This window comes from Rhea pennata, chromosome 13 (assembly GCF_028389875.1).
Source record: "Rhea pennata isolate bPtePen1 chromosome 13, bPtePen1.pri, whole genome shotgun sequence".
Classification (NCBI taxonomy): Eukaryota; Metazoa; Chordata; class Aves; order Rheiformes; family Rheidae; genus Rhea; species Rhea pennata.
The window spans coordinates 4,739,326-4,764,766 of NC_084675.1; the positions used below are offsets into that span (position 1 = coordinate 4,739,326).

At 38.3% G+C, this 25,441-nt stretch overlaps 1 protein-coding gene across 1 annotated transcript; it reads right to left on the minus strand.

Annotated features, from left to right (window-relative positions):
- Positions 1-3,506: 3,506 nt before the first annotated feature.
- Positions 3,507-24,260, minus strand: PLA2G15 (phospholipase A2 group XV). The gene is made up of 6 exons (XM_062586469.1): positions 24,063-24,260; positions 15,414-15,570; positions 13,284-13,402; positions 11,515-11,613; positions 10,303-10,527; positions 3,507-7,049 (listed from the first exon to the last, which is right to left on the minus strand). The coding sequence occupies exons 1-6, from the start codon at positions 24,202-24,204 to the stop codon at positions 6,538-6,540; spliced, it is 1,254 nt and encodes a 417-aa protein (XP_062442453.1). The 5' UTR covers positions 24,205-24,260; the 3' UTR covers positions 3,507-6,537.
- Positions 24,261-25,441: the final 1,181 nt, after the last annotated feature.

A 25,441-nucleotide genomic window follows, 5' to 3' on the forward strand; every position in this document is an offset into this window, starting at 1 on the left:
GCACAGCCAAGATTCCTGGCTCAACTTCATCAAACCACTTAGACATAAACTAGAATCCTTCTTTGGTCACCTCAGATCTAGTACAATCTGAGAAATAATAGCATAGTGATGAAAGTACTTAGCCTGTACTCACAGTATTTTTATGCATCTGAATTTGCCATCTGGCTTGATTACTCTCTGAATCACTGCAAAACACTTCAGTCACATAAGGTGACATTTTTAGTTAGATCTTCAGATATAGTTTGGTCAATAATCCCCTGCCTTCCCAGAAATATTACTAGGTATGAGTCAGTGATTACAAATCAAGTGAAAATGTTGGGGCAATAAGTAGATTTGTCCACTGTTCATCAGTGCAGTAAGAAAATAGATCAGGCAGCACCTTTTTAAATGCTTGATCTGTGTTTGTACATCATAGTACTGCATACTGTACACTGAGTGCATTTTTATATACATACATACACACACATTTTATATATATATATATATATATATATATATATATATATTTATTTATTTTCCTTCTAGGGAAAAAAAATAATAGTATGCTGGTGTAGAAAAAGAACATGCCCAAATGAAATGTTACAGACCTGTCACTGTCAGTGCACAGCCACCACATTCATGGTCAGGCTTCTAGCAGCAACCTCCAATTTGTATGCAGTCCCCTAAAAAGTCATTGTGCTTCAATCCGAGGCTATAGAAGAGAGCAGGCATATAATTTATGCCTCTAATTCTTTTACTTACGGCTTAATTCAAGCTAAAGTTTCATGCTTTATGTCTAGATAGAACAATCCCCACCTTACTATTCAAAGTTCCACCAAAAGCAAAATGTGTGTATGGGCACACATATGGGCTCAAGGACAGAAAACATTTTGTGGATACCAAGCTAAGTCTTTATTTCAGTGTAATCCTAGACTTTGCAGATGAAATAAACACAAATGCTATCAAAAAAAAAAAAAAAAAAAAAACTGATTATCTGCTATCTACTACTGACCTTTACTGCATTTCTAGCGTACATGATAGAAGTATGCGTTGTTTAACCCTGAGAAATTTGCAGAGCTTTCATGGACAAAGATCCAAAATTCTTGCAGGACAACTAGACAATTTGAAGTTTTTTTTCCCCACATGCAGTGGCATAACCCAAAGCTGAATCATAGTTTCCTTTCAGACTAGTTCATTTTTTCCCCATGGATCTACCAAAAAAGTCACTCAAAAGCATAATAAAAATTCCAGGTCCTATTAGGTCTAATCACTATTCATGTTTACTGGAGTGTTAGGGTTGCATCCAGGCAGGCCTTTGGGCAGATTGAAGTAGAAAGAAAAGTAGTACATATTTTTCATTAAAATATATTGGATTAAGATCAAGCAGTAACCTTCCGTGGTTCCATCAGGCTGGGGAACATTTTTCTTCTCCCTTGACTTTCACTGCACTCACCAAGCTATTCTGTTAATTGCCTGGACACCACACTCAAACATGTTGAGATACTTCTCCCTCTAGTGGCTACTTTGTTAATTCTACTGTGCACTCAGAGCTCCCAGGGAGTCCCGGGGGACAAAGAATTCCATTAATCATTAAAAAGTGTGCTTAAAATGTTATTCCTATATGCCAGAAGTGAAATAAACACTAATTTTGTTAGCAAGAGTCACTAGCACACAGAATTCTTCCTCCAAAAGTGTATCTCAGAATGGAGGCTCTAATAGAGTTGCTGCTGTTTGGATTTCAAACTTCCCAGTATCTCCACAAAAGGTAGATGTAATGGGTGTACTCTTTGTAAAACATTCCAACAGAATTTAACAAAGCAGTTAAAGTTTCAAGATCATGGAGCCACTAGGCATTCATTACTTTTTCCCCTGTTATTTATTGCATTTCTAAGCCCTCAGAGTTAAAACAGAATTTAAATGACCAAACACAAAAGGCTCAAAAGCCACTGATCGCTAAGAACTTCCCATTTTTGTTTGTTAGAAATTCAGAATTCCCAATCCAGCTTTAAAATTTCGTAGTTAGGGGAGGAATTGGAGAATAATTTATAGTTCTTGAATGTTTAGACAGATACACTGCTTGAAAAGCATTGTAGAAACATTGGTTAAGTTTAACATAGCCCTGAAATGAACAGAAAGTAGGAAAAAGGAAAACTGATGGTCTAGTTCTAGGTCTCAAGGCCGTGCAGCACGTTACCTGCAGAGACAGGATTACAACTCTGGTGAAAATTGCTAGATGTACCCTGTTTGCATTCTCTTTTCCCAAGTTTCATTAAGGGCATCTCACATTTAGTGTTACTGCTGTTCATCTTATTTTAGCTTACTATACTTATCTGTCAGCTTGACATCGCAATTTGCTTCCTGATCTACTTGGAGGGGATAGCTTGAATGTCAGTTATTTGAGAACTCCCAAAACTTGAACTGATAATACCTTGCTAAACTATTTCACACAAAATCAGTGATCACCTGTTTCATGAGGTAAGAAAGAGAGTTCAGTATTGGAGGAGTCTACCAAGAAGCTCAGACACTGCACAGTTTAGAACAAAAAGCTAACAAGCATCTTACACACACACACTACACATACAGGCAAACCATTAAGGCAAACAAACTTAACACCAGTATTTAGAGCAAAACATTGTGTGTGAATTTTTTCCATTTCTTGGGATCATACTGCATTTTGGTTTTACTCAAAGAATACTGATCCTAGAACTAAACATTTAACTCTCATTTGTTGATGTGAATGACTACAAAGTAAATCAGTCTTGAACTAAAGGAAACTGCTAAGACAGAACTTGGAGGAAATCAGTAATTTATCAAGCAAAATAAAATTCAAAAATGCGTCTCCACAAGACTATAATCTCATCATTAAAGAAAGCACTTAAGTTAGCAGCATAGCAAAATAGCATCAGGTAGCATGTAACAATAACTTTGTGATCTAAAAGATGCCTCTACTGTTGCTAGACATCAGTACTCTAACATAACACAGCTCATCAGTCTTTCATCTGGCTTGGAATCACTAGCCAGACCCCATTACCAAATCTATTTCTCCTTCCCTAGGCTTTCAAGCCTCCACTTCCAATATGACCATGAAACTGTATGGTCAACTTGCATGAGTTTGTGGATCAGTTTGGAAACCAACAGTGTGAAGGCAACTGCAAGCATCTTGGACATTCAGTTTAAGGAACTAATTTCAGAATGTTGCCTGAGCAGAAACACAGGACATCTCGGAAACGACATATATTTTTTGGACAGGAGTTGAGCGGGAATGACACAGACAGAAGGAATTGAATAGCCCCACATCTCCTAACACCAAGAACAATTACCATGAAGCTCCAGCTGTACAAAAAAAAAAAAAAAAAAAAAAAAAAAAAAAAAAAAAACTTAAGAAAGAAGGGGTATTTAGAAGAATAACGAACAATTACTATGAGAAAATGAGTCACCTCAAGAAGGCTTGAGATTAAAAAAAAGCAATAAGTTGACATTTCATCTGTTTGAGAGATGAGACAGTATAGGTTATTCACAACAGGAGACACAGTATTAGATCAACTTTATTATGTCAAAGACAATAAAATATGCAAAATCTGGTGAACTCATTCATACACAAAAGTGGCATATAAAATGCTAGGTCTCAGATTATGTTCTGTACAAAATACTGTTAAAGTGTAGAGCAGCAAAGTCATAGCCAAACATCCCCTGAATTGAAGAGGGCCTTTAACACACTGTGCTCCAACAACTACATTAATACTAAACATTCCTTCCTTTGGTCTGCAAGTCCTTTGCAATTATTGCTAGTTTTTGAAGCCTTCTATTTTTTAACAGAATCACATAGTGACTCTGAACCTCTTCAGAAGTATTACAATGACAGCTGAAACCCCTTCAGCATTCTCTTTACTTTTTGTCTAAAATGGACACATTTGGTCCTCAAGACTATTTTTGGTTTCTGAAAACATTCTGGATAAACAAAACCATGTAAAAGTTCAGGAAAGAGACATGTTCCATATATTCCAGGTATAATGAAGACATGTCAGTAAATTTAAACATTTCAACTGTGAAGAGTGGCAAAGCACCTGAGTTACTCCTACTATGGAAGTGCCACAATCTCTTCTTTCTATAAAGATGCATTTATTCAGACTTCCCCCTCTCACTCCCCCACTCCACAAGAATCTAGAATGCTGAAGTGCACATGGCTCTAGCAGGCCTATAACAATAATGCTAAATATTCTTGCTTTCAAATGTAGAGAAACAAACCTTAGTGACTAGGGCCTTCTCAAACGCTGAGTGAAATAGTTCCATTTCAGTGACTAGAATGATGTAGTTTACTTGCTGCATCCACTTTACAGTGAGCTTGGTACAAGACTGAAAGAATGCACTGACTAAACATGTAAGGATCTGCATGAAGCTTCAAAACATTCTCCAGCTCAGGTTAAGAGCTGTTAGCCTATGTTTTTTTTTTCAGCCCTCGATGACCACATTGGTGACCTGCAATACAGCCTCCAGCTCAACTCATCCAAGTGTTTATTAACAGGCACTCTATTTCAGCAAGAAATAGAAACTGTGAAAAGCTGTATTTTCTGTAATTTTTCTGTTGTAAACCAGCAATGTAGCAATTTATTCAAAAACAGTCAGACCACAGGAAGAGCTTTATCCTCGAGCAGCCTTGGAACACAAGTCTGAAGCTTATCCATCCAACAGCCCTGCACCAAATAGAACAATCAGCTAAAAAATGTTTTTGTGTGTGTTGCTTCATTTCAGCAGTTACAATTTACTTGGGACAACTCAGTATTAACACTAAAGAAGTCTGGAAAATATAGCTGTGGAACTGCAGGTTCCTGAACAACTGATAAGTTAAACATTCCATTTTAAAAATCAGAAAAGTGCGTCTTCTTCACCAAAAGTAATAGGGGATATGCAAGGATAATGAAGCTACATAAAAAGAAAGTTAAAACCTCAAGAGTACACTCCACTTATCTACGACCCTAGTTTCAGTTGTTCTGAATTTACAAATCATTTCTGAATTAAAACTTGAAGCCTTAGACCTACCCTGTGCCAAAATGTTTGCATTTTATAGTAACAAGAATTCAAGTCTATTGTCATTGCAACATTTATACATTTAGTGGCAGCATTTTGTGTGTGCTACAAAAATAGTTAAAAGTTAAAATTTATCCTCTAGACAGCTTCAATTTCCTAAGTAATGTAACCTCAATATATCTGATGAGTTTCTGAAAAATGTTAAAAATAAAATTTTTGCTGGAGGACCCAGCATTTGGAAAGCATCCATACTGTCTTTTTCAGAAAAGTAAGTGCAGTCTAACTGGGTGACTGATTTTAAGTAAGCAAAAGGGAATTTTTCTCCAAGAGGATTTCTGTAATCAAGGCTGTAAATACCATGCTCATTTAAGCTACCACTTCTCCAAAGTTCGGACCCGAAACGCTTGTTAACCTGAGTAAAACAATATTGTAGCAATTCAGACCTGTATGCTATACAATTATCTAAACATTCAAGGAACTGTATATCCGAACCTCTTGAGACAGTAATAACAAAGTAATCCATGGGAAGTGTATTTTTAGTCTGTAAATTTTTAAGGTTCTTTTCAGCAATTTTGATCCAATCACTGCTTGGCCAGAAACCAGTTCTCTTGGATCAGAGAATTTGGCCAAGAACAAGATTTGTATTTCATACTGTATAACATTGGCTGCTCCACCCCACCTCCCATTTCAAGAAATTCACTTTCCATTTTTTGAATGCCTACTATCCATTATCATTTCTACCACAGGAGACATTTTTCACACAGAAGTACAAAAATTCTGCACTGTATGCATTGTTTGCCAGTATTTGAGTCTATTATTTTTGACTGATGCACCACTGCACACAGCTTTGATTGTTAGAAGCACCATGCACTGCATAGCTTTGTTCCTCCATTGACAAGTAAAGCACAAGGTGAGCAATCTTCAGACTACAGATTTTAAGTCATTAACCTCTAGAACTTGAAGAGCAAACAGCTTCAGCCTCAAGTAATTCACGCATCTTTCCTCTTACCCAAAAGCTTCAGCAACAGGAACACTGGATGTGACAAAAGGTAATGCAGTACCAAACCTCTTGCCTACAATACTTAGCAGATCTGCACTTTTCAAACTATACTAAGTTTACCCTGCTTTCCAAATTTTTAATCTTTCCTTTGTTTCACGGGCAATTGAAATTACAATCCTTCCCAGCCCTCCTGCTCCAAACCCTTCAAAGACCACACAAAAGTAAATCATACAGTATGTGCAAGGGGCTGCAGAGTCTCCAAATTAAAGTCCATGTATGGATATTGGATACACCACCAGAGGTACCAAAATGTATATTTGAGAAGATTTTCATAATGTGAAAATACCACAATGCATTATGAACACAGAGACAAATTATCATTTAGGACACCAACAACTTCTTGAACAAAGAAGGAGAAAAAAAAAAGACCAAATAAATAATTCATCTATCTAAATATCATGGGATCAAAAGGCATTTTCCCTAATTTAAGGAAAGGCATCATAGGTGAGGAAAATAACTGTCAACACATGGTGTCACAAATCAAAAAGCAGCTTTTTCACATAGGAGATAGTAGTATCATTGGATAGCATTTGAATATGCTCATTTCCTGAAAGCTCAAACATCACCACTTCCTGTTTTTGCATGCCCACCCATTTTTGACATTGCAAGGCACTCTGTAAGTTTACTGTACCATCCCCATCGCTGTAAAGGATCTTCGGCTCTTTATCGGGAAAGCTTTCATAATGGAAGGAATCAGGTGTTTCTACGCCAGTACCGTAAAGACAGTGAATGCGCACACCAGGTGGTGTCATCTGGTACACCAAGAGTTCAGTGTCTTGTCTCATGAGCCAGCCATCTTCAAAGTTAATGTCCCTGTAGAATTTTTGATAATCCCGGAGAGTGTAGTTGGTTGTAGGTGTGCTTACAAAGACCTTATCTGGAGGCCAAGTGTAGTTGTAGGGAAGCATCCAATTTGTGGAAACAGCTGATCTCTGCTGGTCTCGAATCTTGAGTGAACTGATGACAGGTATTCTGTTGTTGTCACCTTAAAAAAAAAAGTTAGAATTTCATTATAGACAAAGCAATGCAATTATCATACACCCGCTCATTGCCTTTGCTTGCAGTGACAATTTGGGAAGACTGTTTTCTCACTTGATTCTGTCTTGATACTTAACTTCTGCAAACAAATTTCTGATGATACACAAATTATAAAATACAAACGAAGGAATGACAAACCAAGAACACTACTGCCTTTCCAATATGATCCTTTCTAAAGTACAAAATATTCCTTGCAGTAGCTGAGTGAGAAATCAGCATTTATTAGGCATTATTTATAAAATTTATATTATAAATAAACTTAGTCTTACTTGCTATATTTATATATTTAAATTTATATATTTATATATTTCTGTTCTTTCAGCAAAAGTATGGTCTAGGACCAGATAAATATTATTCCTTATGCATGTAAGGAAAACTCATGAAGAGACCTTACAGGCTTCACAAAACAGTCAAAGTTTTGCATGTTGAAAACTACTAAAAAAAAAATGGTATTTCATTCAGGATAGGTTAAAAAAATGCAGTTCATCTAGCATTTAGCACAGAGAAGCATTTTACCAGTTTATACTCTCCCTTTGTATGATAACGTATCAGGAGATTCCTACTATTGAAAAGAAATGGTAGGCTGTGTTGTAGTTATGTAAAAGGGTAACTTGTCATAAAACGAAGCATAAACAAAGCAAATATTACTGTCTCTGCTTATGTTACCAATTAAGAGTGCTGCATTCAATGTTCACCTCAATCTCTGTGTGTAGCACTTAGGTAAAAGAAGTTAGATCTTGTTAGCATCTGATGGGAGAATGTGGAAAACTACTCATAACAGTGTATCTTCCCTTCCAATTGGCATTTTAACTCATTGCTAAAATACTCAGTACACGAGTTTTCTGAACATACATCACTAAATATTTTCCAGCATCTCTGGTTGGAAATGGACAGCTCTGCTGGAATCAACAATTCTTCAAATACCAGTTGATAACTACTTTGCTTGGGAAGAGTTACCTTCAGCTGGCCAACGTTTTCCATGACACTGTATTTTCTTAATATAATACAGACCTAGAGTTTAAGATCAAAAAAGGCCTTCAATTGTCTTATCTGATCCCCAATAAACCACTAAGCTGTTACGCTTTCCCCAGTTTAGACTTAACGTAGAACTAGTGTTTGACCAACCCTAGACTTTTCAAAAAATTCGGATTTTTGAACACATCAAAAAAATGAGAGTCCACCTTATTTCTTGGCAGCTCACACCTGACTAAATTACAATCTGTATGCATCTTTCTTCAAATTTTAACCCTTGTTCTTTCATCTTTCTCCATAAAATAAAAAGCTGCTTAATACATAACAAAGATGCTGATTACTAGGAAGGAATTTCTCCTTTTTCTGATAAGCAGATAAGAATTCCAAGACAGATCTGATTTCATTTTCACAGTGACTGTCTGGTAAGACCTATTTTTCATCATCACAACGGCTAGCATGAATATCATTCCTCCATTCTTTTGTCAGCTGAACCTTGAATCAGGTTTTCCTTTATTAAATGCAGGTGGTTACAGCATGTAGGTCAACTACACCATAAAAAGTGGAATAATGAGACTGAAATCTGTATTCCTGAAATAGCACTGAACTGTGCATTTTGAAAATGCCATAAGGTGGCACTATTGGTTCAGCAAGATCCTAAAGCACACCCTTCAATGCCATTTTTAAAGATGACTACATGGAAATGCTGCCAATATCACCTTGTGAAGTTAATTTAAAAAATAAAACTTTTTTAAAAAAGGGAGGGGGCAGGAGTTCTGCAGGATTTTTCTCTGAAATAACAATTCTTCTGCATACTAACATCTTGATAGTTTTATTTCTTTGACAGACTAATGCCATCCAAGGGTTAATGCCTAGTGGCAGTGACTTATCACAGACACTTAAGACACACTACTCACCTAAAAAACATGCCTTCAGATATTGTTATGCTCTGCCCATTTAAGTTTTCTGTGTTAGTCTTAAGTCTCTGCTCTAAAACATAGTGCTTAGTAAAGCAGTCATACAGGTTAAGAGATGACTACACTCTTGCAGAATTTTAGCTATCTTTCATTATGCATTTGTATAACTAGCCACTTTGGATAAGATGCACTATTAAGGATGAACAAGATATGAAGTATGAAAATTTAATTCAACAGAAATCTAGGACTGTGGAGTTTTGTGTAGTCATGTGAAATTTTATGAAAGCAATTTTAAAATTGCTCACTTCCTACCATTTCTGTAGCATGCAAACCTGTCAGATGAAGCCTGTGAGAAAAGGGAAATCAATTTTACAGTGCCTTTGCAATAGAATAAACAATCTAAAGCTCAATACAAATATCCAATTTAAGTTTTCTCATTAGTAGCTCTGAGTTGGGCTCTCCTATTCAGATTCAAATGCCTTTGTTAAGCAAAGAGTTCTTTTGATCTGTTCACGCATGGCTGGCACTTGGTATGTGCTCTGCATTTTGATGAAGTCCAATTGTTTTGATGTCAGCTTTGCCTGGGAAGAAAATAATGATATCCAAAGCTAGCAGATTAGAAGTAAACTAAAAAACAAGCCAGAGACTTTATGAATTAATCAGCAAAGCACAAAATAACTTTCTGCTTTGCAGAAACAATCGTGATACCACCTAATGCTGTAAGTAAACTTTTTCTATCAGTTGTTAACAAAATAAATTACACTACTTTACTTAAATTTTGTTAGTCTCAGGCATATCTAGCACACTACACCCAAGATCTCAAAGATTCACTTTCCTCATCTGCAGAGTTACAATCTAGCAACACTTAATCACCATGTCTACAAGTTTCCCTTTAATGTTAACCTCGAGGAGCCATGTGATACTTAATCAAAGGAAACCAGTGAGTGTGCTGGAGTCCTTGTCAGCTTTGCAATACTGAACTGAGAGCAATCAGGCTGAAGGCAGAAGTTACAGAAATAGAAGGCACCAGGCCATACAGCAGGTGACACAACAAGCTGCTGAAAAGAGGTTGAGAAGGAGAAGACAGAAGAGGGGAAAAGGCTCCTGGTTAAGGGATATAAAACCTTAGTCCACTCCTGTGAACAGAAAGAACAACAGTTTGGCCATAGGGCTTGAAACATTAAGTTGCTATCGCTTAAGAAAAAAAACAACTTCATAATACCTCAAACTCCCATTCTCCAGTCTTACAGTTAACAGTCTAGTTAGTCTTATCTACTCCTAACAAATTAGGATGGAATTTCTTAAATTACCTACCTGAAGCCAGCACACGGAGAGTTTTAGCAACTCCTCCCCATGGAGCACCTAATGACACGTAGTCCTTTATGTACTTGTCTTTCCAATCCTGAGTCTGATGATTGAGAAAGTAGAGGGTGTACATATTACCCATACTGTGGGCAATTAAGACAACAGGACTTCCATACTGTTCATACATTAACTCAATCATCTTGCGAAGGGCCTCAAAATAGTGTCCATTCTCATCTAAAGTAAACACACACAGATTTCAAAACCTTATCAAAATCATTATTTGCAGAGGCTGTTCACCAAGGCAATTATTTAAAAGCTTATTTTCTGAGATACACAAAAGCAATGCAGACAGGCTAACATCAGACAACATGTTTACAAAAGCATGATGCTTTAAAACTTTTCCTATTCCTCTCAAACTTATTTAAGTATAGGTACAAATATTACTCCAGTTCTTCACATCTTAAATTTGAATTTTAAGACCAAATTTTCTGAGAAACATCCCATGCATGCTAACTTCTCTTGCACGAAAGCCTCTGTAATAACATTCCAACTTTAAATGGCAACTGGAGCATAATTTTAAATAGTCACATAAAGAGCAAAAATCAGCATTAGTGGTTTTCTTCAAGGAGTATCTTGGACACTAAGTTTATATGCTTCAGTGTTACATCTTTAAGTATTACGGGCCAAGATAAACATGATAATAGAATATTAGCATCAGCAACACATAATTTGTATCACAAGCTATATGATGAGTCTACAAATCCCTTCTGCTAAGTGGAATAGAATAACATTAAGAGTACAAAGTTCTAACATTCATAAAAACAGAGGCTTAGAAAAATCTGGACATCACTCTCATTCCTCACTTAAAATCTAATTTATTCTTCAGGATGTAGTGAAAGCAATCCTGTTAGACTTGGTGTGATACTACAAAACAGTCGTGCTCTTAGTAAGGCTCTGGCTATGGAATTTGAAGTGCAGAGTTTAGAAATTCCATATGCATTTTTGTGGGCTTAGGGATTTGTTCGTTTGTTTTAAAGCTACTTACTTAAAGTAAGTAGCAAATTCTTTAAAGAAAAAAATGGAGCTTTCTCCCAGGCCTAAGGGTATCCAGGCCCCATGAGCTAGTCAAGATTAAGATTTTAAGTATAACTGTACAGGTGGGGAAGGGAAAGTCAATAAAAAGTCAACAAAATTTCATTCAAGTAACAAAACATTACTTACTTGGTGCCTTTCGCCAGTCATAAGGTGCTCCTCTTACATCTTCATCCCGTTTGTAGCCCCAGTCTACTAAACTTTGCACCAGCATATAAAAGTAACTGCCTGGAGACATCAGATGGAAGAGACACAGGAAAAGTGAAAAGATTAGTATTAGAGACAGGCATCAGACAGGCTAATGATGGCAAAACAAATTAAGTTCAGGATGCATTACTGCTGATTCCGTACATACAGGCATTAAATGTAATCTAAGAATCTCTGACAATACAGAAAGCCACAATTTGTTTAAGCAAAACAAATTATGCTCACTTTTCTCCAAAAGCAAAAGATTATTGTTATTAAAACTTGTTCCTACTTGGGTAATTTATCAAACTACAGCAAAATGTGGCATACACAAAAGGGATACATTTTCCTTAGCAAAACTATGTCTGACTTTTGAACGGAAAAAAAAAAGCAAAACCAAAACAAACTAGGAAATTACTACATTAGAATTCCGGCTTTTGTTGACTGCCAGTTAACTTGAGGTAGGACATAATACCTTCATAAAGAGTGACCTGGACTTCATCAACATTTGTTCATGGAAAAAAAATGCTCGCAGTGTACCCTAGGGCAAAATTCTGGAAACTATTGCAAAACTATTTTAATATCCATCGGTTAGTGGATTGAAACTTAAGTGACTGACTATGATGTTCTAACAGCAAAGCAAAACATTTGCAGGCTGACTGGAAGCATTTGTGTTAAGATGCTATGTATTACAAGGTTTGAAACATAGGAGTCTCATAGTACCACTATAAAAATGCATTTAGTAGTATTTGGGGAAGATGAAGGATCAGAACATCCTATTGAATATCACAGTCATATTTAAGTTTTGACTAGTACCTCAACTCAATTTGTTAGTCTTGAATGCTTAGCATATACTCACTGAAGTAAAGGGAGACAAAATTTAAATATGCCCTGTTCTAGTTGTAAGGGTTATCTAGTTACAAGATCATGAAGTGCATTACTGCCCTTCTGGGGACTGCTCCCTAGAAAATGAAAAAAAAAAAAAAATCATGCAATGAAAGAGGGACCATTCTACAGTGAAGCTCAGTGCACTACTGGCTGTTAAATCGCTTAAGTCTTCAGCCACAGCCAACATCTCCTCGGAAAAGGTTGCCAGAGCCATCATTTTCTGAAAGAGGAGTTCTAGAGTTCTATCAAATAGACAGAACACATCCTCCACCCAAAAAAACTCACCTTGCAATCAAACACAATTATTGCAGAAATCTTTCTGAGCACGAATGGAATCATATAATTATTCTGACACTGACAAGAGACAGGCAGTTACAGAATGTGGCACTAACTCCCAAGGCCATTAACACTCTCCGGAAGCCAAAGAACCCCTTACTCAGGACAAAGCTAAAGCAGAAATTTGTTGTTGTTGTTTTTCCAAAACATAATGCATCTTCAGTCACAGAATTTTCTATTCTATTTCACTTTTCAAAAGTGTCATCAAGATGTCTACTTGAGTTTCATCCAGAAAACTTTAGTTTGGCACAAGACTAAATAGCATGAAGTTTTCCTGGTCAATCTGTCAGGCCAGATGACATGCAAAGTGCATAAGACAAACATTTATAAGCCAAGTGAACCATATGCTATCCTACTTCAAAAGAAATACTGTAGTTCTACCTCTAAACGGAACTGTAATTTGACATCTAATTTTAGTAGCTTGTTGTAGAAGGACACACTAGAAAATCCTAAAATGACTAAGCACTTCAAGCACAGCTTGTACATACCAACACTCCTTTTGCTTGGGTCAAGGAATTCCAAGGAAAATGTCTGCCCAAAGCCTGGGACTCTGATATCTACTCCATCTGGTGGTTCTGTAATCTTACTCGTTCGATTATACACCAGCCTGGGAGGGAGAAGGAGAAGACAAAAGTATGAAACGTGCCATATTACCACATGATAGCTCTCAACTAAAATGAGTCTTACATTCTCTGAGTGCACTAACAAGAACTTTAAGAGCTATTACCTGGTGGGGAGAAGAAAACAGGCAGACAGGACAAGAGTACTCCAGCAGCTAAGTGGTTATACAGTGCAAACAAATATTTTAGTGTTATTCTCTCCACGCAAAATCTAAGATTTATCTTCTCTGTAAAACTGAGCATACACAAGAGTAGCTGGACTTCAGCTTTCAAAAGATATAAACTACTTCGTAAAAGTCTGTATCATTTCATTCCAAGTCAAGAAAAAAATTGAGAAAATTTGTCAAGAACATAAGAACAAAAGCATGGCAGTAGCAGATAAAATAACTGCAAAATCAGGTATCAGTAAAATTCCCTAAAGAAACCGCATACAGGCATGAAGCGTTTTATGCATGTTTTTAAAAACTATTTACGATATAACCTAAAGATTTTTGGCTTTCCTTTTTGTTGTTGTTAATACAGTATCAATACAACTGCAGTTTCTGGAGTGCAAGCTTCCACAGCCCAAGTCTCATAATCTGAACTGCTGCACTTCATGCACCAAAAATCTCTCCAACCTGGGAGGCAAGCAGCAGGACTGACAAAGTAGAGGCACCACTCCAAGATACAAAAACACCACCACAAAAACCTGCAGAATCCCTAGCATCAAATTTAAGACACACTATCTATTTTCCAGTGACTAAAAAATTTAAGAGCTGCAATTACTGCTCACGTTTTTTCCTGGGTTGCTTTACTTGGTAGAAGATTTCTGTTTAATCTTTCAGCAGAAAGCACTAAGCTGCTACTAATCAACAACATGGGATATATTTACTGTATATATATAATGCTGTGAGGAAAACCAGTTATAAAATTCTGTCTTTGACAGAAAGATTGTCTAGTGTGGATAGGTCAGTAAATCTAAAAGCCTGCAGCCAAAACACCCAGTAACATATCCCTGCGGTATTATATTCACTTGCAAAATATACTTGAGTCTGTATGTTTATTGTTCTCACAAAGTTACAGGCAGAAATTTTCAGGAGATGCAGCATTACTTAGAGAAAACTGTGATCAAAAATTACTTTGAAGACAGTTAAAGTTCAAAATGGAGATGAGCAACAGTGGTGAAATTCACCTGTGTCCTATTCTCCCATTCTGGAAGAACAGCAATTTGTTGAAAAAGCTTACTGCAGGGGGATTTCAAAACACTGGGGTGAGGATTTCAGCAGTTAGGTCAATTTATACGACATAGACCTTATTCAATAAAGACACCCTTTAAGTTATTTTTAGTACTGCAATGCAAGCTGCTACCCAAGACCTCCAGTGAGCTCTCCTGCTTATCAGTTCTAGCCACAACAATAAAAGTAACATTCAAGTGAATACAGTCACTCTGTGTCTACTGAATTTCAAATTGCAATTTAAGGTGCTGATACATGTCAGTATGTTCCCAGAGTCTTGAACACATTCAGGTACTATGAACACAAAGATGTTCCAAGTATTCAAAACATTAGGTACCTAGAATAGGTGACCTGACTCTTAGAAGCCTTTAAATTTTTCAGATTTTGCTTTCCTTGAATGTTCAGTATCATCCTCCAGATAGCTATAAAAAAAAGTCACAGAGGATTCTGCCTAACCTACAGAGGCAAAAAGGGGGTTGCAAGGAGGCACTGCTAATTGTTTGTTACATACTATATAAAAGTTACAGTAGTTTTCATTTTATTATGAATAGAGAATTTTTTTTAAAAAAAAATGTAGCTGCTAAACTCTGGGGTTTTTTTTTTTTTTTTTTTTTTTTTTTTTTTTTTTTTTTTTTAATTACCTCTACCTGTCAGGGTTCTGAGTGATTTCTCTCACTGTTCTTGAGTTGGAAAAGAAAGTTTAAGGTTACCATTCTGAACAAAGCTTGTCACTCTAAGAAAAGGACACCAAAAAAATTCAAAAGTGCATCATTTCTGGTCTTACCTGATGTTATCAATCCAGCAGTCAATGATGACAGGCAGAAGCAATTCTAAATTCAGCCAGAGTGTAAAATAACTGTCCGTCTTCTTAGAGCAGAGATAGTGCACTACTGACGGCTTATCCAATTTTGCTTCCAACTGATTACCTAAGTCCCCCGGAACTGAAAGATATTAGAAGTAGACATATATAAATTTGAAATTCATTACAGATTTTTAATTATAGGTTAATATACGAGCTTTAATATTCTGTAATCCTGTAGCCCTTATATGTTCATGGATTTCAAAAATGATTAGCTAGGGAACCACCATGTAAATAATTCTAGAGCAACAGCTCAGTAACTTCAAAGAGCAGACTATATAGGAACAGGTCATGTTAGGTGATCAGTATCAACAACAGATTGTCTCATACCTTATCGAAGTTATCTGTCTTCTAAAGCATAAACTGAATCTTCCTGAAAGACATTTTTTTTTTCTCCAGAGGATTGCAACTGAATAGCTAACTCTTTCTGTTCTTTTTAAACAGTATCTGCAAACTATCAAGTTACTCATTTTCACTTCATCTGCTATATTCACTACACAAAATTTAGTTGGATGGCATAATAATCCAAGTATGTGTTGGTATCTTTTGCATTCAGATTGGAAGGTAACAACAGTTTTGGTCTTGGCATCATTTCCACCCCCAGCGCTACCCATTACTTCAGTAATACACAGAGGAAAGGGTCTTGCATTTGCACCTTCTCTGACGTGCCCTATTACTAAGGTATATATACTTATTGCTAGTATTCCTTCAGTGGAATTTTTTTTTCACTTCTTTTAAAAACAGGCTAGAGAGGAGATAGGCTTTGAAAGTGGAACTAAGCCTAAGAAATGCTCTTACAATTTTCAGCAGCAAGTTTACAGAGGAGCTCCCTAAATTTCACAATGTTTAATAGCTTTCTCCCACAAACAAGGAAAATGTACTTCTGTAACTGAAAAGTCTCTCCATATTAGGAAAAAAATATGAGTTTGACATCTTTCAGCTTTATTTTTTCTACCTCCTCAGCTTTTTTCCTCCCACCTGTTTTGCATGTGTACAACTGTACCCTATTTACATGTCAAAACTTTAGCCTTGAAGCTTTTAACTACAGGCCTACACTCGGTTATCTGTTGAACAACCGAGAATACTTCTCACTGAAAACACAGTACATTGCCAAGCTTACTTCAGATCGTATCTGAAGCTAAATTTTTTTTTGTTTTGCTTTTAAACACTAGCTCCAACAAAAGTGAACCAGCTCGTGTGGATATACACACACACACACACACTCACTCTCTTGCTCCCAATTCTGGATTATATTTCAAAAAGAATTCTTTCTGGTATGTTCAAAGAGGTAACCACATACTATCAAGTAAAGCAAGCTCTGTATTCCAATTAAAAAGGGAAAAGCAAACAACTTAAGTCATATGTAGCTGCACAGGAGAGGCTGAGCCAAAGACTTCAAGCCTATCTCTGAATGCAAGGCTCCCAAACAGAACAAAGTTAGTTATAAATGGAAATGGATGTACAACTAGCAGACCACTGAGCCCAAACTCCAGTCATAACAGCACATACCATGTTTTGTCCTGTAAATAGTTTCCTGTCTGCAGGGTTTTTTTGTTTGTTTAGAACATTCTGAAACTTCGATATAAAGAAACAAATAGCTCTTTTCTTATTGAATCATGGGCCCCATTATTCTGCTCAGCTGCTAGTTGAGTATTCTTAGGCGAGCTCTCCAACACAGCTAAGGTATTGCCCTATGGCAAAACCATATCCCAGTCACGCAACTCTCAATTCTGTATTCTTATACAGTGCTCGGGTAGCGATTTACACATCAATATGTGCTTTTTCATTTCATTTTCATTAAAATTTTTCATTTAATCTCAGCCAACTTTAACTGTACAGAGAATTTGGGGCATTTCTGACATGAGTATATACAGTTCCTTCTCCAGAACAGTTTCCTCACCACAAAAACCTCAGAATACACACTGAGAAAAACACCCAAGGGATTGCTGAGAAGAGAGTTCCATAAGCTTATTTTGCAATCTGAGACAGGTGGGATGAGAAAGGAGGTATGGAGAAGGAAAGAGAGAACAGTAAGTCTGCTTTACAACACTTCAGAATGGCTTGAAGAAAGGGATACTGTCTTTTACTGGAACAGCTAATTTAACTGGAAAGCCAAATATGTTTTCAGGAAAGCATTTACTGCAGAACTGGAAAAGGACACAACTTCAGACTAAACACTAGCTGAGACAGTTAGCCCCTCACACCCTTCCACCATCACAGTTGCCCCACCACAGAAGATACTACCTCAGGATTTCTTTATTGACTACTCCTACTTTCTCATTAGATTACAGAAATAAAACTACTAAAAGCTTAAGTGAAACATTTAAAGACCCGGTAGCTCACCACAGTTTATTTTAGGTCGTATTTCAAGGACTCTGACATACTGGAAAGCATAGTAAGGGAGATTATAATATTGCATCATGCACTGGAAAAGGTTTACTGAAGTTCAGTCTTGGAACCTCACAAAATGCTGTTTAGTTACTGCTTATAGAACTATAAGGCAACAGTTTGTTCAACAACCTCATGCCTTTTCTGATGGCTGTATCAGAGCTCTCAATTATAAAAAGAACAGAATGTAATTCTATTTATATCAATCATTCATGGCTGGCTAGTTTTGGCAGCGGACCTGCCAAGGACAAAACAGGTTGAATTTGACTTCCATCCCAATGCAAAACAAAATATCTGAGTGACTCAGAAGAATAATAAAAGTTACATTATCAACAAGAGTACTGAAATCAGTAAACTGTACAACATTTCAGTTGGAATTACTAGAGTGATCTTAGAAGAACTACAAGTTTAATGTAGTTAATATTCAAACCTCAGATTTTTTGAGGAAGAAGGTTGTGCTCCTCTGTCACATTCAAAGCAAAAACATACTAATTTTTATTCAAGGAATGACAAAGAACAAGCTGGTTAACTGAACAAAACATAAGGAATTGATAATTTCATATAATTCTAAGCAAATGCTAAGGGACAGGTTCCATCTGTGCCGAGATTCAACACTGCTATTTAATAATAAATTCTTGTGTACAGGTGTAATACCTGATTGTTTATAAAGCAAGAATTAACACAAAGATGTTTTTCAGGTTTACATCTAAATCTAAAACATTTCTTTATTGACAGTGAAGCTGTTAGTCACTGAAACTTTACAGCCCATATTTTATTTTCAAAAAGTATATTCCGTAAACTGAAAAGGGTTTGTGATGAAACTACAGGAAACAAAATAAGAAGTGTAAATTTTGATTTTTTAGATTATGAAAAACAACATGCAAGATCTTCAGTCCTCACCCAACACAATTTAACAGTGTTAATGATTTACATTTTGGCTGGAAAACTATTTAGTGGCTTTTTGATAAGTAACAGGTTGGGGGGAAAAAAAAGTCAGCAGATCACACCAAAGATTAATTCCACTGGAAAAGAACAATAGCTTTCTGAAATTTCATCATAGAAAACTCAAAGTGACAGAAAAAAAATATTTCCCTTTGCTCTCAGACTATACATGGAAAATACTTCTAGGTAAAGTAATTTGCAAGTAAGTTATCTCTTCATCCTCTCACCTACCAATATCCATAGTTTCCAAGCCTTTTTGCTGAAAACATTACAAGAGGTTCTGATTTTTAAAGCCTACATACTGACCTTGTAAGCTCACAAAATAATGGGCAATTCAACTTCTGCAAAATATACATCAGTATTTTTTAAAACTGGATCTCCAAAGATCTCAAACAGAACCCCAGCTTCTCTAATGTGCAGTTGTGCAATACATGTACTGACCTTGAATTGAGACTTTTGGAAAGAGAATGGAGTTTTCATACTGGGCAGAAAAAAGGTGTTTGTATCAGATTTGATTATTTAACTAGCTTTAGCATACTCTCACTTTTCACACACTGTAATTCCAACAGAACTTGTTTGGATACATTAATGAGCTCAATTTGCTTCTAATATTCCAATATCTTTCAGTTGTCTTTGCCTCAACTGGCCTGACAAAAGCAGTAGGTCTCTTTCCAATATGTGCTTTTGTTAAATCTAACTTCATGCGAAGCACATTTTTATAATTTCACTGGAGTGTTTAAAGACATTACAGACTTTTCCAAATCTGAAAATTATAACAACTAGTTTTAAAATATATTGACACTGCTGTCTATACTACTCTACTAAAACCTTAATGACTGACTGACAGTTCCCAGCAGAAAACAGTAAGCTAGTTACAACCTAAAAAGTGACTTCTGTTAACACCTCTCAGGAAACAAAAGAACAATCAGTAAAAACAATTAATAGGGGGAATGATCCTTTAAGTTTTTTAACATTTGGAAAAAGAAGAATAAGAAAATAGTATCTATATAATAATTGAAAAAATAAGTTTATTACTCATGGTAAAGGGACCATCAATGGATATATCTTTTTACTACATTTATCTGAAAGGCACATGCCTTGGATATACATCAATTATGACAGCCTTCTTCCTGCTAAAATTTCTCAAACAAGCCGCAGCCTTTTTGTTCTATAAACTGGCCTTCCTTCAAAATGAACAAAGTTTTCCGGGAATTCATTTGAAATTCTGGCCACAGAATTCTCTAAGGAGGATGTCTCAAAGCAGCTTATATACTCAGCAACAGACTGCCACAGAAAAGGCCCGTGTTTAAAATTAGGAACAAGAAAGCAAACAAGATCTCACATGATACTTCCAGATACCTCAGATCACATGAGGCATAAACAGTTAAACCACTGCTGACATCTAGCTAACTGACCATACAAACACACACACCTCAATTAGTAGTCAGCAGGAATTCACGGACAAACCTCTTTTGCATGTAAATCAATTATTAACAAACTTCATTTAGGTGTCTTTCTAGAAAACTTTAGCCAAGTACCTAACAAATTGTTTGCAGAAGGTATCAGAACATTGATATAGTAATTGTGTTGAGTCAGCTCTAAAAGGTAAAGAGTTCAGTGAATCCGCTGCTGATCTTATAAGGACAGGTTATCAGCCCCCAAAATTGATAAGACATCAGGTAATATGTAGTGAGTATGGATAGACTATATGAGAGAACGAAGCAGAAAGAACAGCCACAAAGTAAGGGAACTGAGAGCATTGAGAGACCAATGTTTTGAATATATAACCAAACTGGTAAGAATAGAGTGTGAACATAAAGCTGCTATCCAGAAGCACTCGCACAGCATGATTTTTTTAATAGCTACTGTCAGTGGAGCAAAGGTATTCAATAGATTATGATTATCCTCGTTCTTCAAGGATATTTTCCTGTATGAATATATTGCTCTAGCTTAATAGGAAGCTCTTAAAAAATATTAAGTGAGAAAGCAATACAGTATCTTCAGTAATACGTCTTCCCCCAAAGGACTTGAGGAAGTAACCCTAAAACAATATTACTACATTTTAGTGGGTACTGGCTCTTCAATACGAGGACTTCAGGCAGGACTTCAGAAGTACAGTTACGACTTTTTCCTCATATTTGTTCTACTGTAGCTCCACTACCCTGTAAATGTCTTTTGATGCTTTATTATTTCAAGCTTGGAGAAAACTTTGTAACTGAATTGTAGTACTCTGCTTTCACGCAAAAGGAAGTTATTACCCATGCCAGCTGGGGCCTGGTGTTACTCCCTTGGTACGTACAAATACGATCTTCAGACAAAATAGCTCCTGCTACTAAGGCAGCACTTGATGATATATAGACTAGTTTAAAGATTTTTCTGATTCAAATGGAATAGTGCCACTCTCCCCATTCTTTGGGCCAGCTCCTTTATTAAGTTAATGCAAGTACAAAATTATTTATACCTCATCAGGTTAATTTCGGCCTGGTTTAGTGGACAAAAAAACTCCACATAGTGACCAAAAAGCTGGCACAAGGAAAGCAAGGGAAGCAAAAATTAACTCTTACATTGGCATAGCTGCATCACAGAACCATATTTCACCTGGAGCTAGTGAGGGGCTCTACAAATCTGAGATCTGTTGCCACCACAGAAAAGGAAGAGAATCTCACCATCTACAGCCAATACTTACAGGGTTGTATTCAGATTGTATTCATCTGTTCTCAGATTTGAGAGATTCCTAAAGAAATATTTTTGTTAGTACCTGGGGAACAGCACAAAATTATCCATCTATAAGCAAGGTCCCATATTTGCAAACTACTGCTCTGTTTCCTCCCATTACTTAGGTAAGCACAGGTTGCAACTGCAAGTGGAGTCATTACAGGAAGGTTTGCAAACAAGTTACACTGGGCCTTGTGACCATAGTGGTGTAAGATATTTCTGAAATGATCATTATGTGGACAACATTCCTTCCTTCTTTATTCTCTCAGATTGCCAACTCGCTATGCACAGCGTAAGGCAAAATTTTAAACTTCCTAGTAGAAAGAGAAGTTACAGTGCCCAAACAGGCCATAAGAACATTATTACTACAAAATAAGAACATACTTTAAATGAAACACATAGGACGAAAACGAGGGCCAGGATACCAGGTGATAAAGCAAGAGGAACAGCTCTATATCCTCATTTTACATGAATTCCAAAACCATCTTAGATTGTATAGCGCCATATAACACACCTCTCAAACTCTGCATTTGTAATTCCAGGGCAGCACCTGTTTTTCCTGCCTCTCCCAAACCCGCTCTATGTTAAGCCAGTACTTGGAACGCCTCCCTAAATGATTCTCCTAAATACACCTGCAATCCTCGTGCAGTAATTCCTAAAAAGCTTATTTTAAATGTGTCACACATACAAAAAATGATGAAGAAAAGGTCACAAGATGAGAACATTTCATACAGAACCAGTGAGTGACCGACAGTCACCCTTACTCTCCCCTCCTTTATTTGTTTGACCTTCACTTGCTATGTCGTGTTTAATTGAAGCTAAGCTCTTGGTGCAGGTGTTTTTACAAAGACACGGTCATTTCTATACACCAAGAATGCGGTATTTTAAAACAGTAAGTTAGAGCAAATCAGTCTCTAAGAGAGCCTACCTTCTCAAACATATAGACAACACAGAACAATAATTTATGAAGATGGAAGCAAAGATGGAGTCTTCTCATTCTGGACAAGTCAGGACTGGGCAGCAGAAGCAGAAGACAGCAAATGAAAAATGCAGACGCTAACCAGAACAGTCAGTAGGACACACAAGTTACATGTTTGCTGAAAATTCCTTTTAATAGCAAAAAATGTGTTTTTTAACCTCTGAGTTCATTAATGTGTGCTCAGCCACACAGCATGTACTAGAATTTCTTATACAGAAAGAAGGCATAAATTACCACAGTTTTTAAATTATTCTTAGGGAACATATATGCTAACAATAGATCCATGATCCATCAGTTGCAAATTGACATTCCTACAGTGAGGATGCCCTTATCACAACTGCTTTGATTCCTTCATAGCTAAAGCTGAATATTGGACCAGCAACTAAAACACCAGCACCTTCGTCGTGAAGAAACTTGCAGAGGAGTAAGTGCCGACGCTTACTGCTAAAACCCACTGTTACAGAGTGGAGATAAGGGATAAAAGACCACTTCTAACCTTCAGAGGCAGAACTCAAGACAACATGTTATGGTCACATTTCAAGTCCTGCCCTTTATGATATGCTCTGGCAGTTTCTTCTCCTGAATTTATATCCAGTTACTTAGTTCAGACATCTGTGAAAAAAATCTGAATTTGTAAATCTGAATTTGTCTAGGAAGATATATGCTATATTTAAACAATACTTGTTTAAAGCTTGCCCTTTTCTTTCAGAAGCCTGTGACAGAAGTAATTAATAAGGTCAGCAGCAGAACCTGAACAATTTTATCTAAGTGGAGCTTAAACTGACCAGTGTGCTACTTCTTCCTTTCTTAGTATTCTTCTGTTTTATTTCACCCCTTATCATCACAGTATTTGCATAGTGATTTCCAGTGATATGCTGGAAATATTCACAGAATGATCTATGTCAGTATCACCAGATGCATTTTACAAAGAATTACTGTTTTGGTAAACAAGTTACCAAAACCACTTAATGTTTATTCACCTTTCTTATTCATTCTTTCTGATCAACAAAGAGCATTTAACAGATATTTGATTAATTAGTACGCGTTGTCCGTATTTGTCAGAAGTTATTTTGCATTAGCACGTGAAGCCTGTTCCCTAGCAATAACCACGATTCGTTTCGTGCACCGTGTGATGAAGTACGCCTCTCTCTTTCAGTAGCTGAACTAGCGTGACGCCGGACCCGTGGTGTATACGCGGCATAACGAGCGCAGCGCTGGACGTTCGTCCTGTGCACCTGATTCCGTCCGGCCTCTTTTCTCAGAGCTCAGATACGGCAAGAACTTGGCAAGGGGGGACCCGGTTTTACGTGAGGAGCTAGAGACGCGCCTTGAACGGGCGGAGAGCCCCGCTCTCCCCTCCAGCCGGCGGCGAGCAAAGCCGAGCCGCCGCTTCCAGCGCGGCCCCACGCGCGGGGGCATCGACTGGCGCCCGCGGCGGCTCCCGGTGCCCGGAGCCGCCTCGCCGAGAGCCCCGCGGGCCAAGCGGCTCCGGCCGGGGGCCCGCCGCGGCCGCGGCCGCCCGGCGCACCCCGCTCACCCCCGGCTCTTACCCAGCACGACGGGCGGCCCCGCGGGCCGGCGGCGCGGCACGCAGCCGCCGGGGCACAGCGCCAGCAGCAGCAGCAGCAGGCGGCTGAGCAGGGCGCGCGCTCCCGGGCGCGGGAGGAGCCTCGCGCCGGCCGGCGGCACCATGGCCCCAGCTCATAACCCCGAGCCGGAGCCGCCGCCCCGCGCCGCCCCGGCTCCCGCGGCCGCCGCCGGACTGGGCGCCGCCGCCCGCCACGGCCAGAAAAGCGCCGCGCCCGGCCCGCCCCCGCCCCGCCGGGCAACCGCCCGCCCCGCCCCGCCGCGCCGCGGCAGCCACCGCCAGCTGAGAGCAGAGAGCCCGCGCGCCGCGCGCCAGGCAGCCGCAGTCGCAGGCCGAGCGGCCTCGGCCGCGCACCGGGCCGCCCTCCTGCGCGCCCGGCGGCGGCGGCGCTTCTCGGCCCCGGGCAGCGGAGCTGCGGCCGCAGCGTTAGCGCGCGGGGCCTGGCCGAGGGCCCCTCGTCAGTGGCGGTTACAGTAAGCAACCACAAGCTTAGTGTAAGGAGAAACAAAACACAAAACGTGTGCGGAGCTGAAAATGGGCCTGGTGCAAAGTGGAGGACGCGGCCCCTGCGTTGGAGAGCTTACCAGCGAGGAAGCGTTTCCGAGCAGCGCCTCACTAATCCGGGGACTAATTGCTACATTGTGTCACTGAGGCCAGGCATTTGGCAACGTCCAAAAAAAATCATTAGGCCTTTATACGCATAACAAGTAGACTTATAATTACAGGACTTTAAAACCAGAGGGATATAAGCAGTCATGATTTGGCAATACCAGTTAGCAGAGATTACCTGCTCCGTTTGAAGTACGTGCTGTTTCGTAGGTGTTCAGTTTTGGAGGGAAAGGGGGAAAGGGTATACACATCCGCAGAAGCAGAAACTAAGTGAACAGAACTAATGGGAGAAGAACGGTATGTGGAACCAGTGCAACCACATCACGCAGTGATACCAACTAGTGCTAATGAGCAGCATAACCTTTCCTGATAGCTCCCGATACCTTCCTCTGGACCACGTGTTACCACTTGATACTCAAAACTGGATACTAGACTAAAGCTATTTCTGATAGAATTACTTTGCAACAAAATTACTTGTGGATTTCACTGCTTTGTACATCCCTGGATATGCCTAAGACTTTGCAGAAACATCCCTATCCTGAATGTTTTACACTACACCATGAAAAATTTCACTAATTAAGACAGAGTGAGAGGTGAGCAGAAGTAGAAAAATATTTCTCATTGATTTCAGCAGTGTCAACCAGCTATTAAGGTATAAAATTGAACCTGTTCTTGCCTCAGCAAATTCAAGTTTCAACAAGATATGTCATCCATGCAGAAATGCATCTCTGT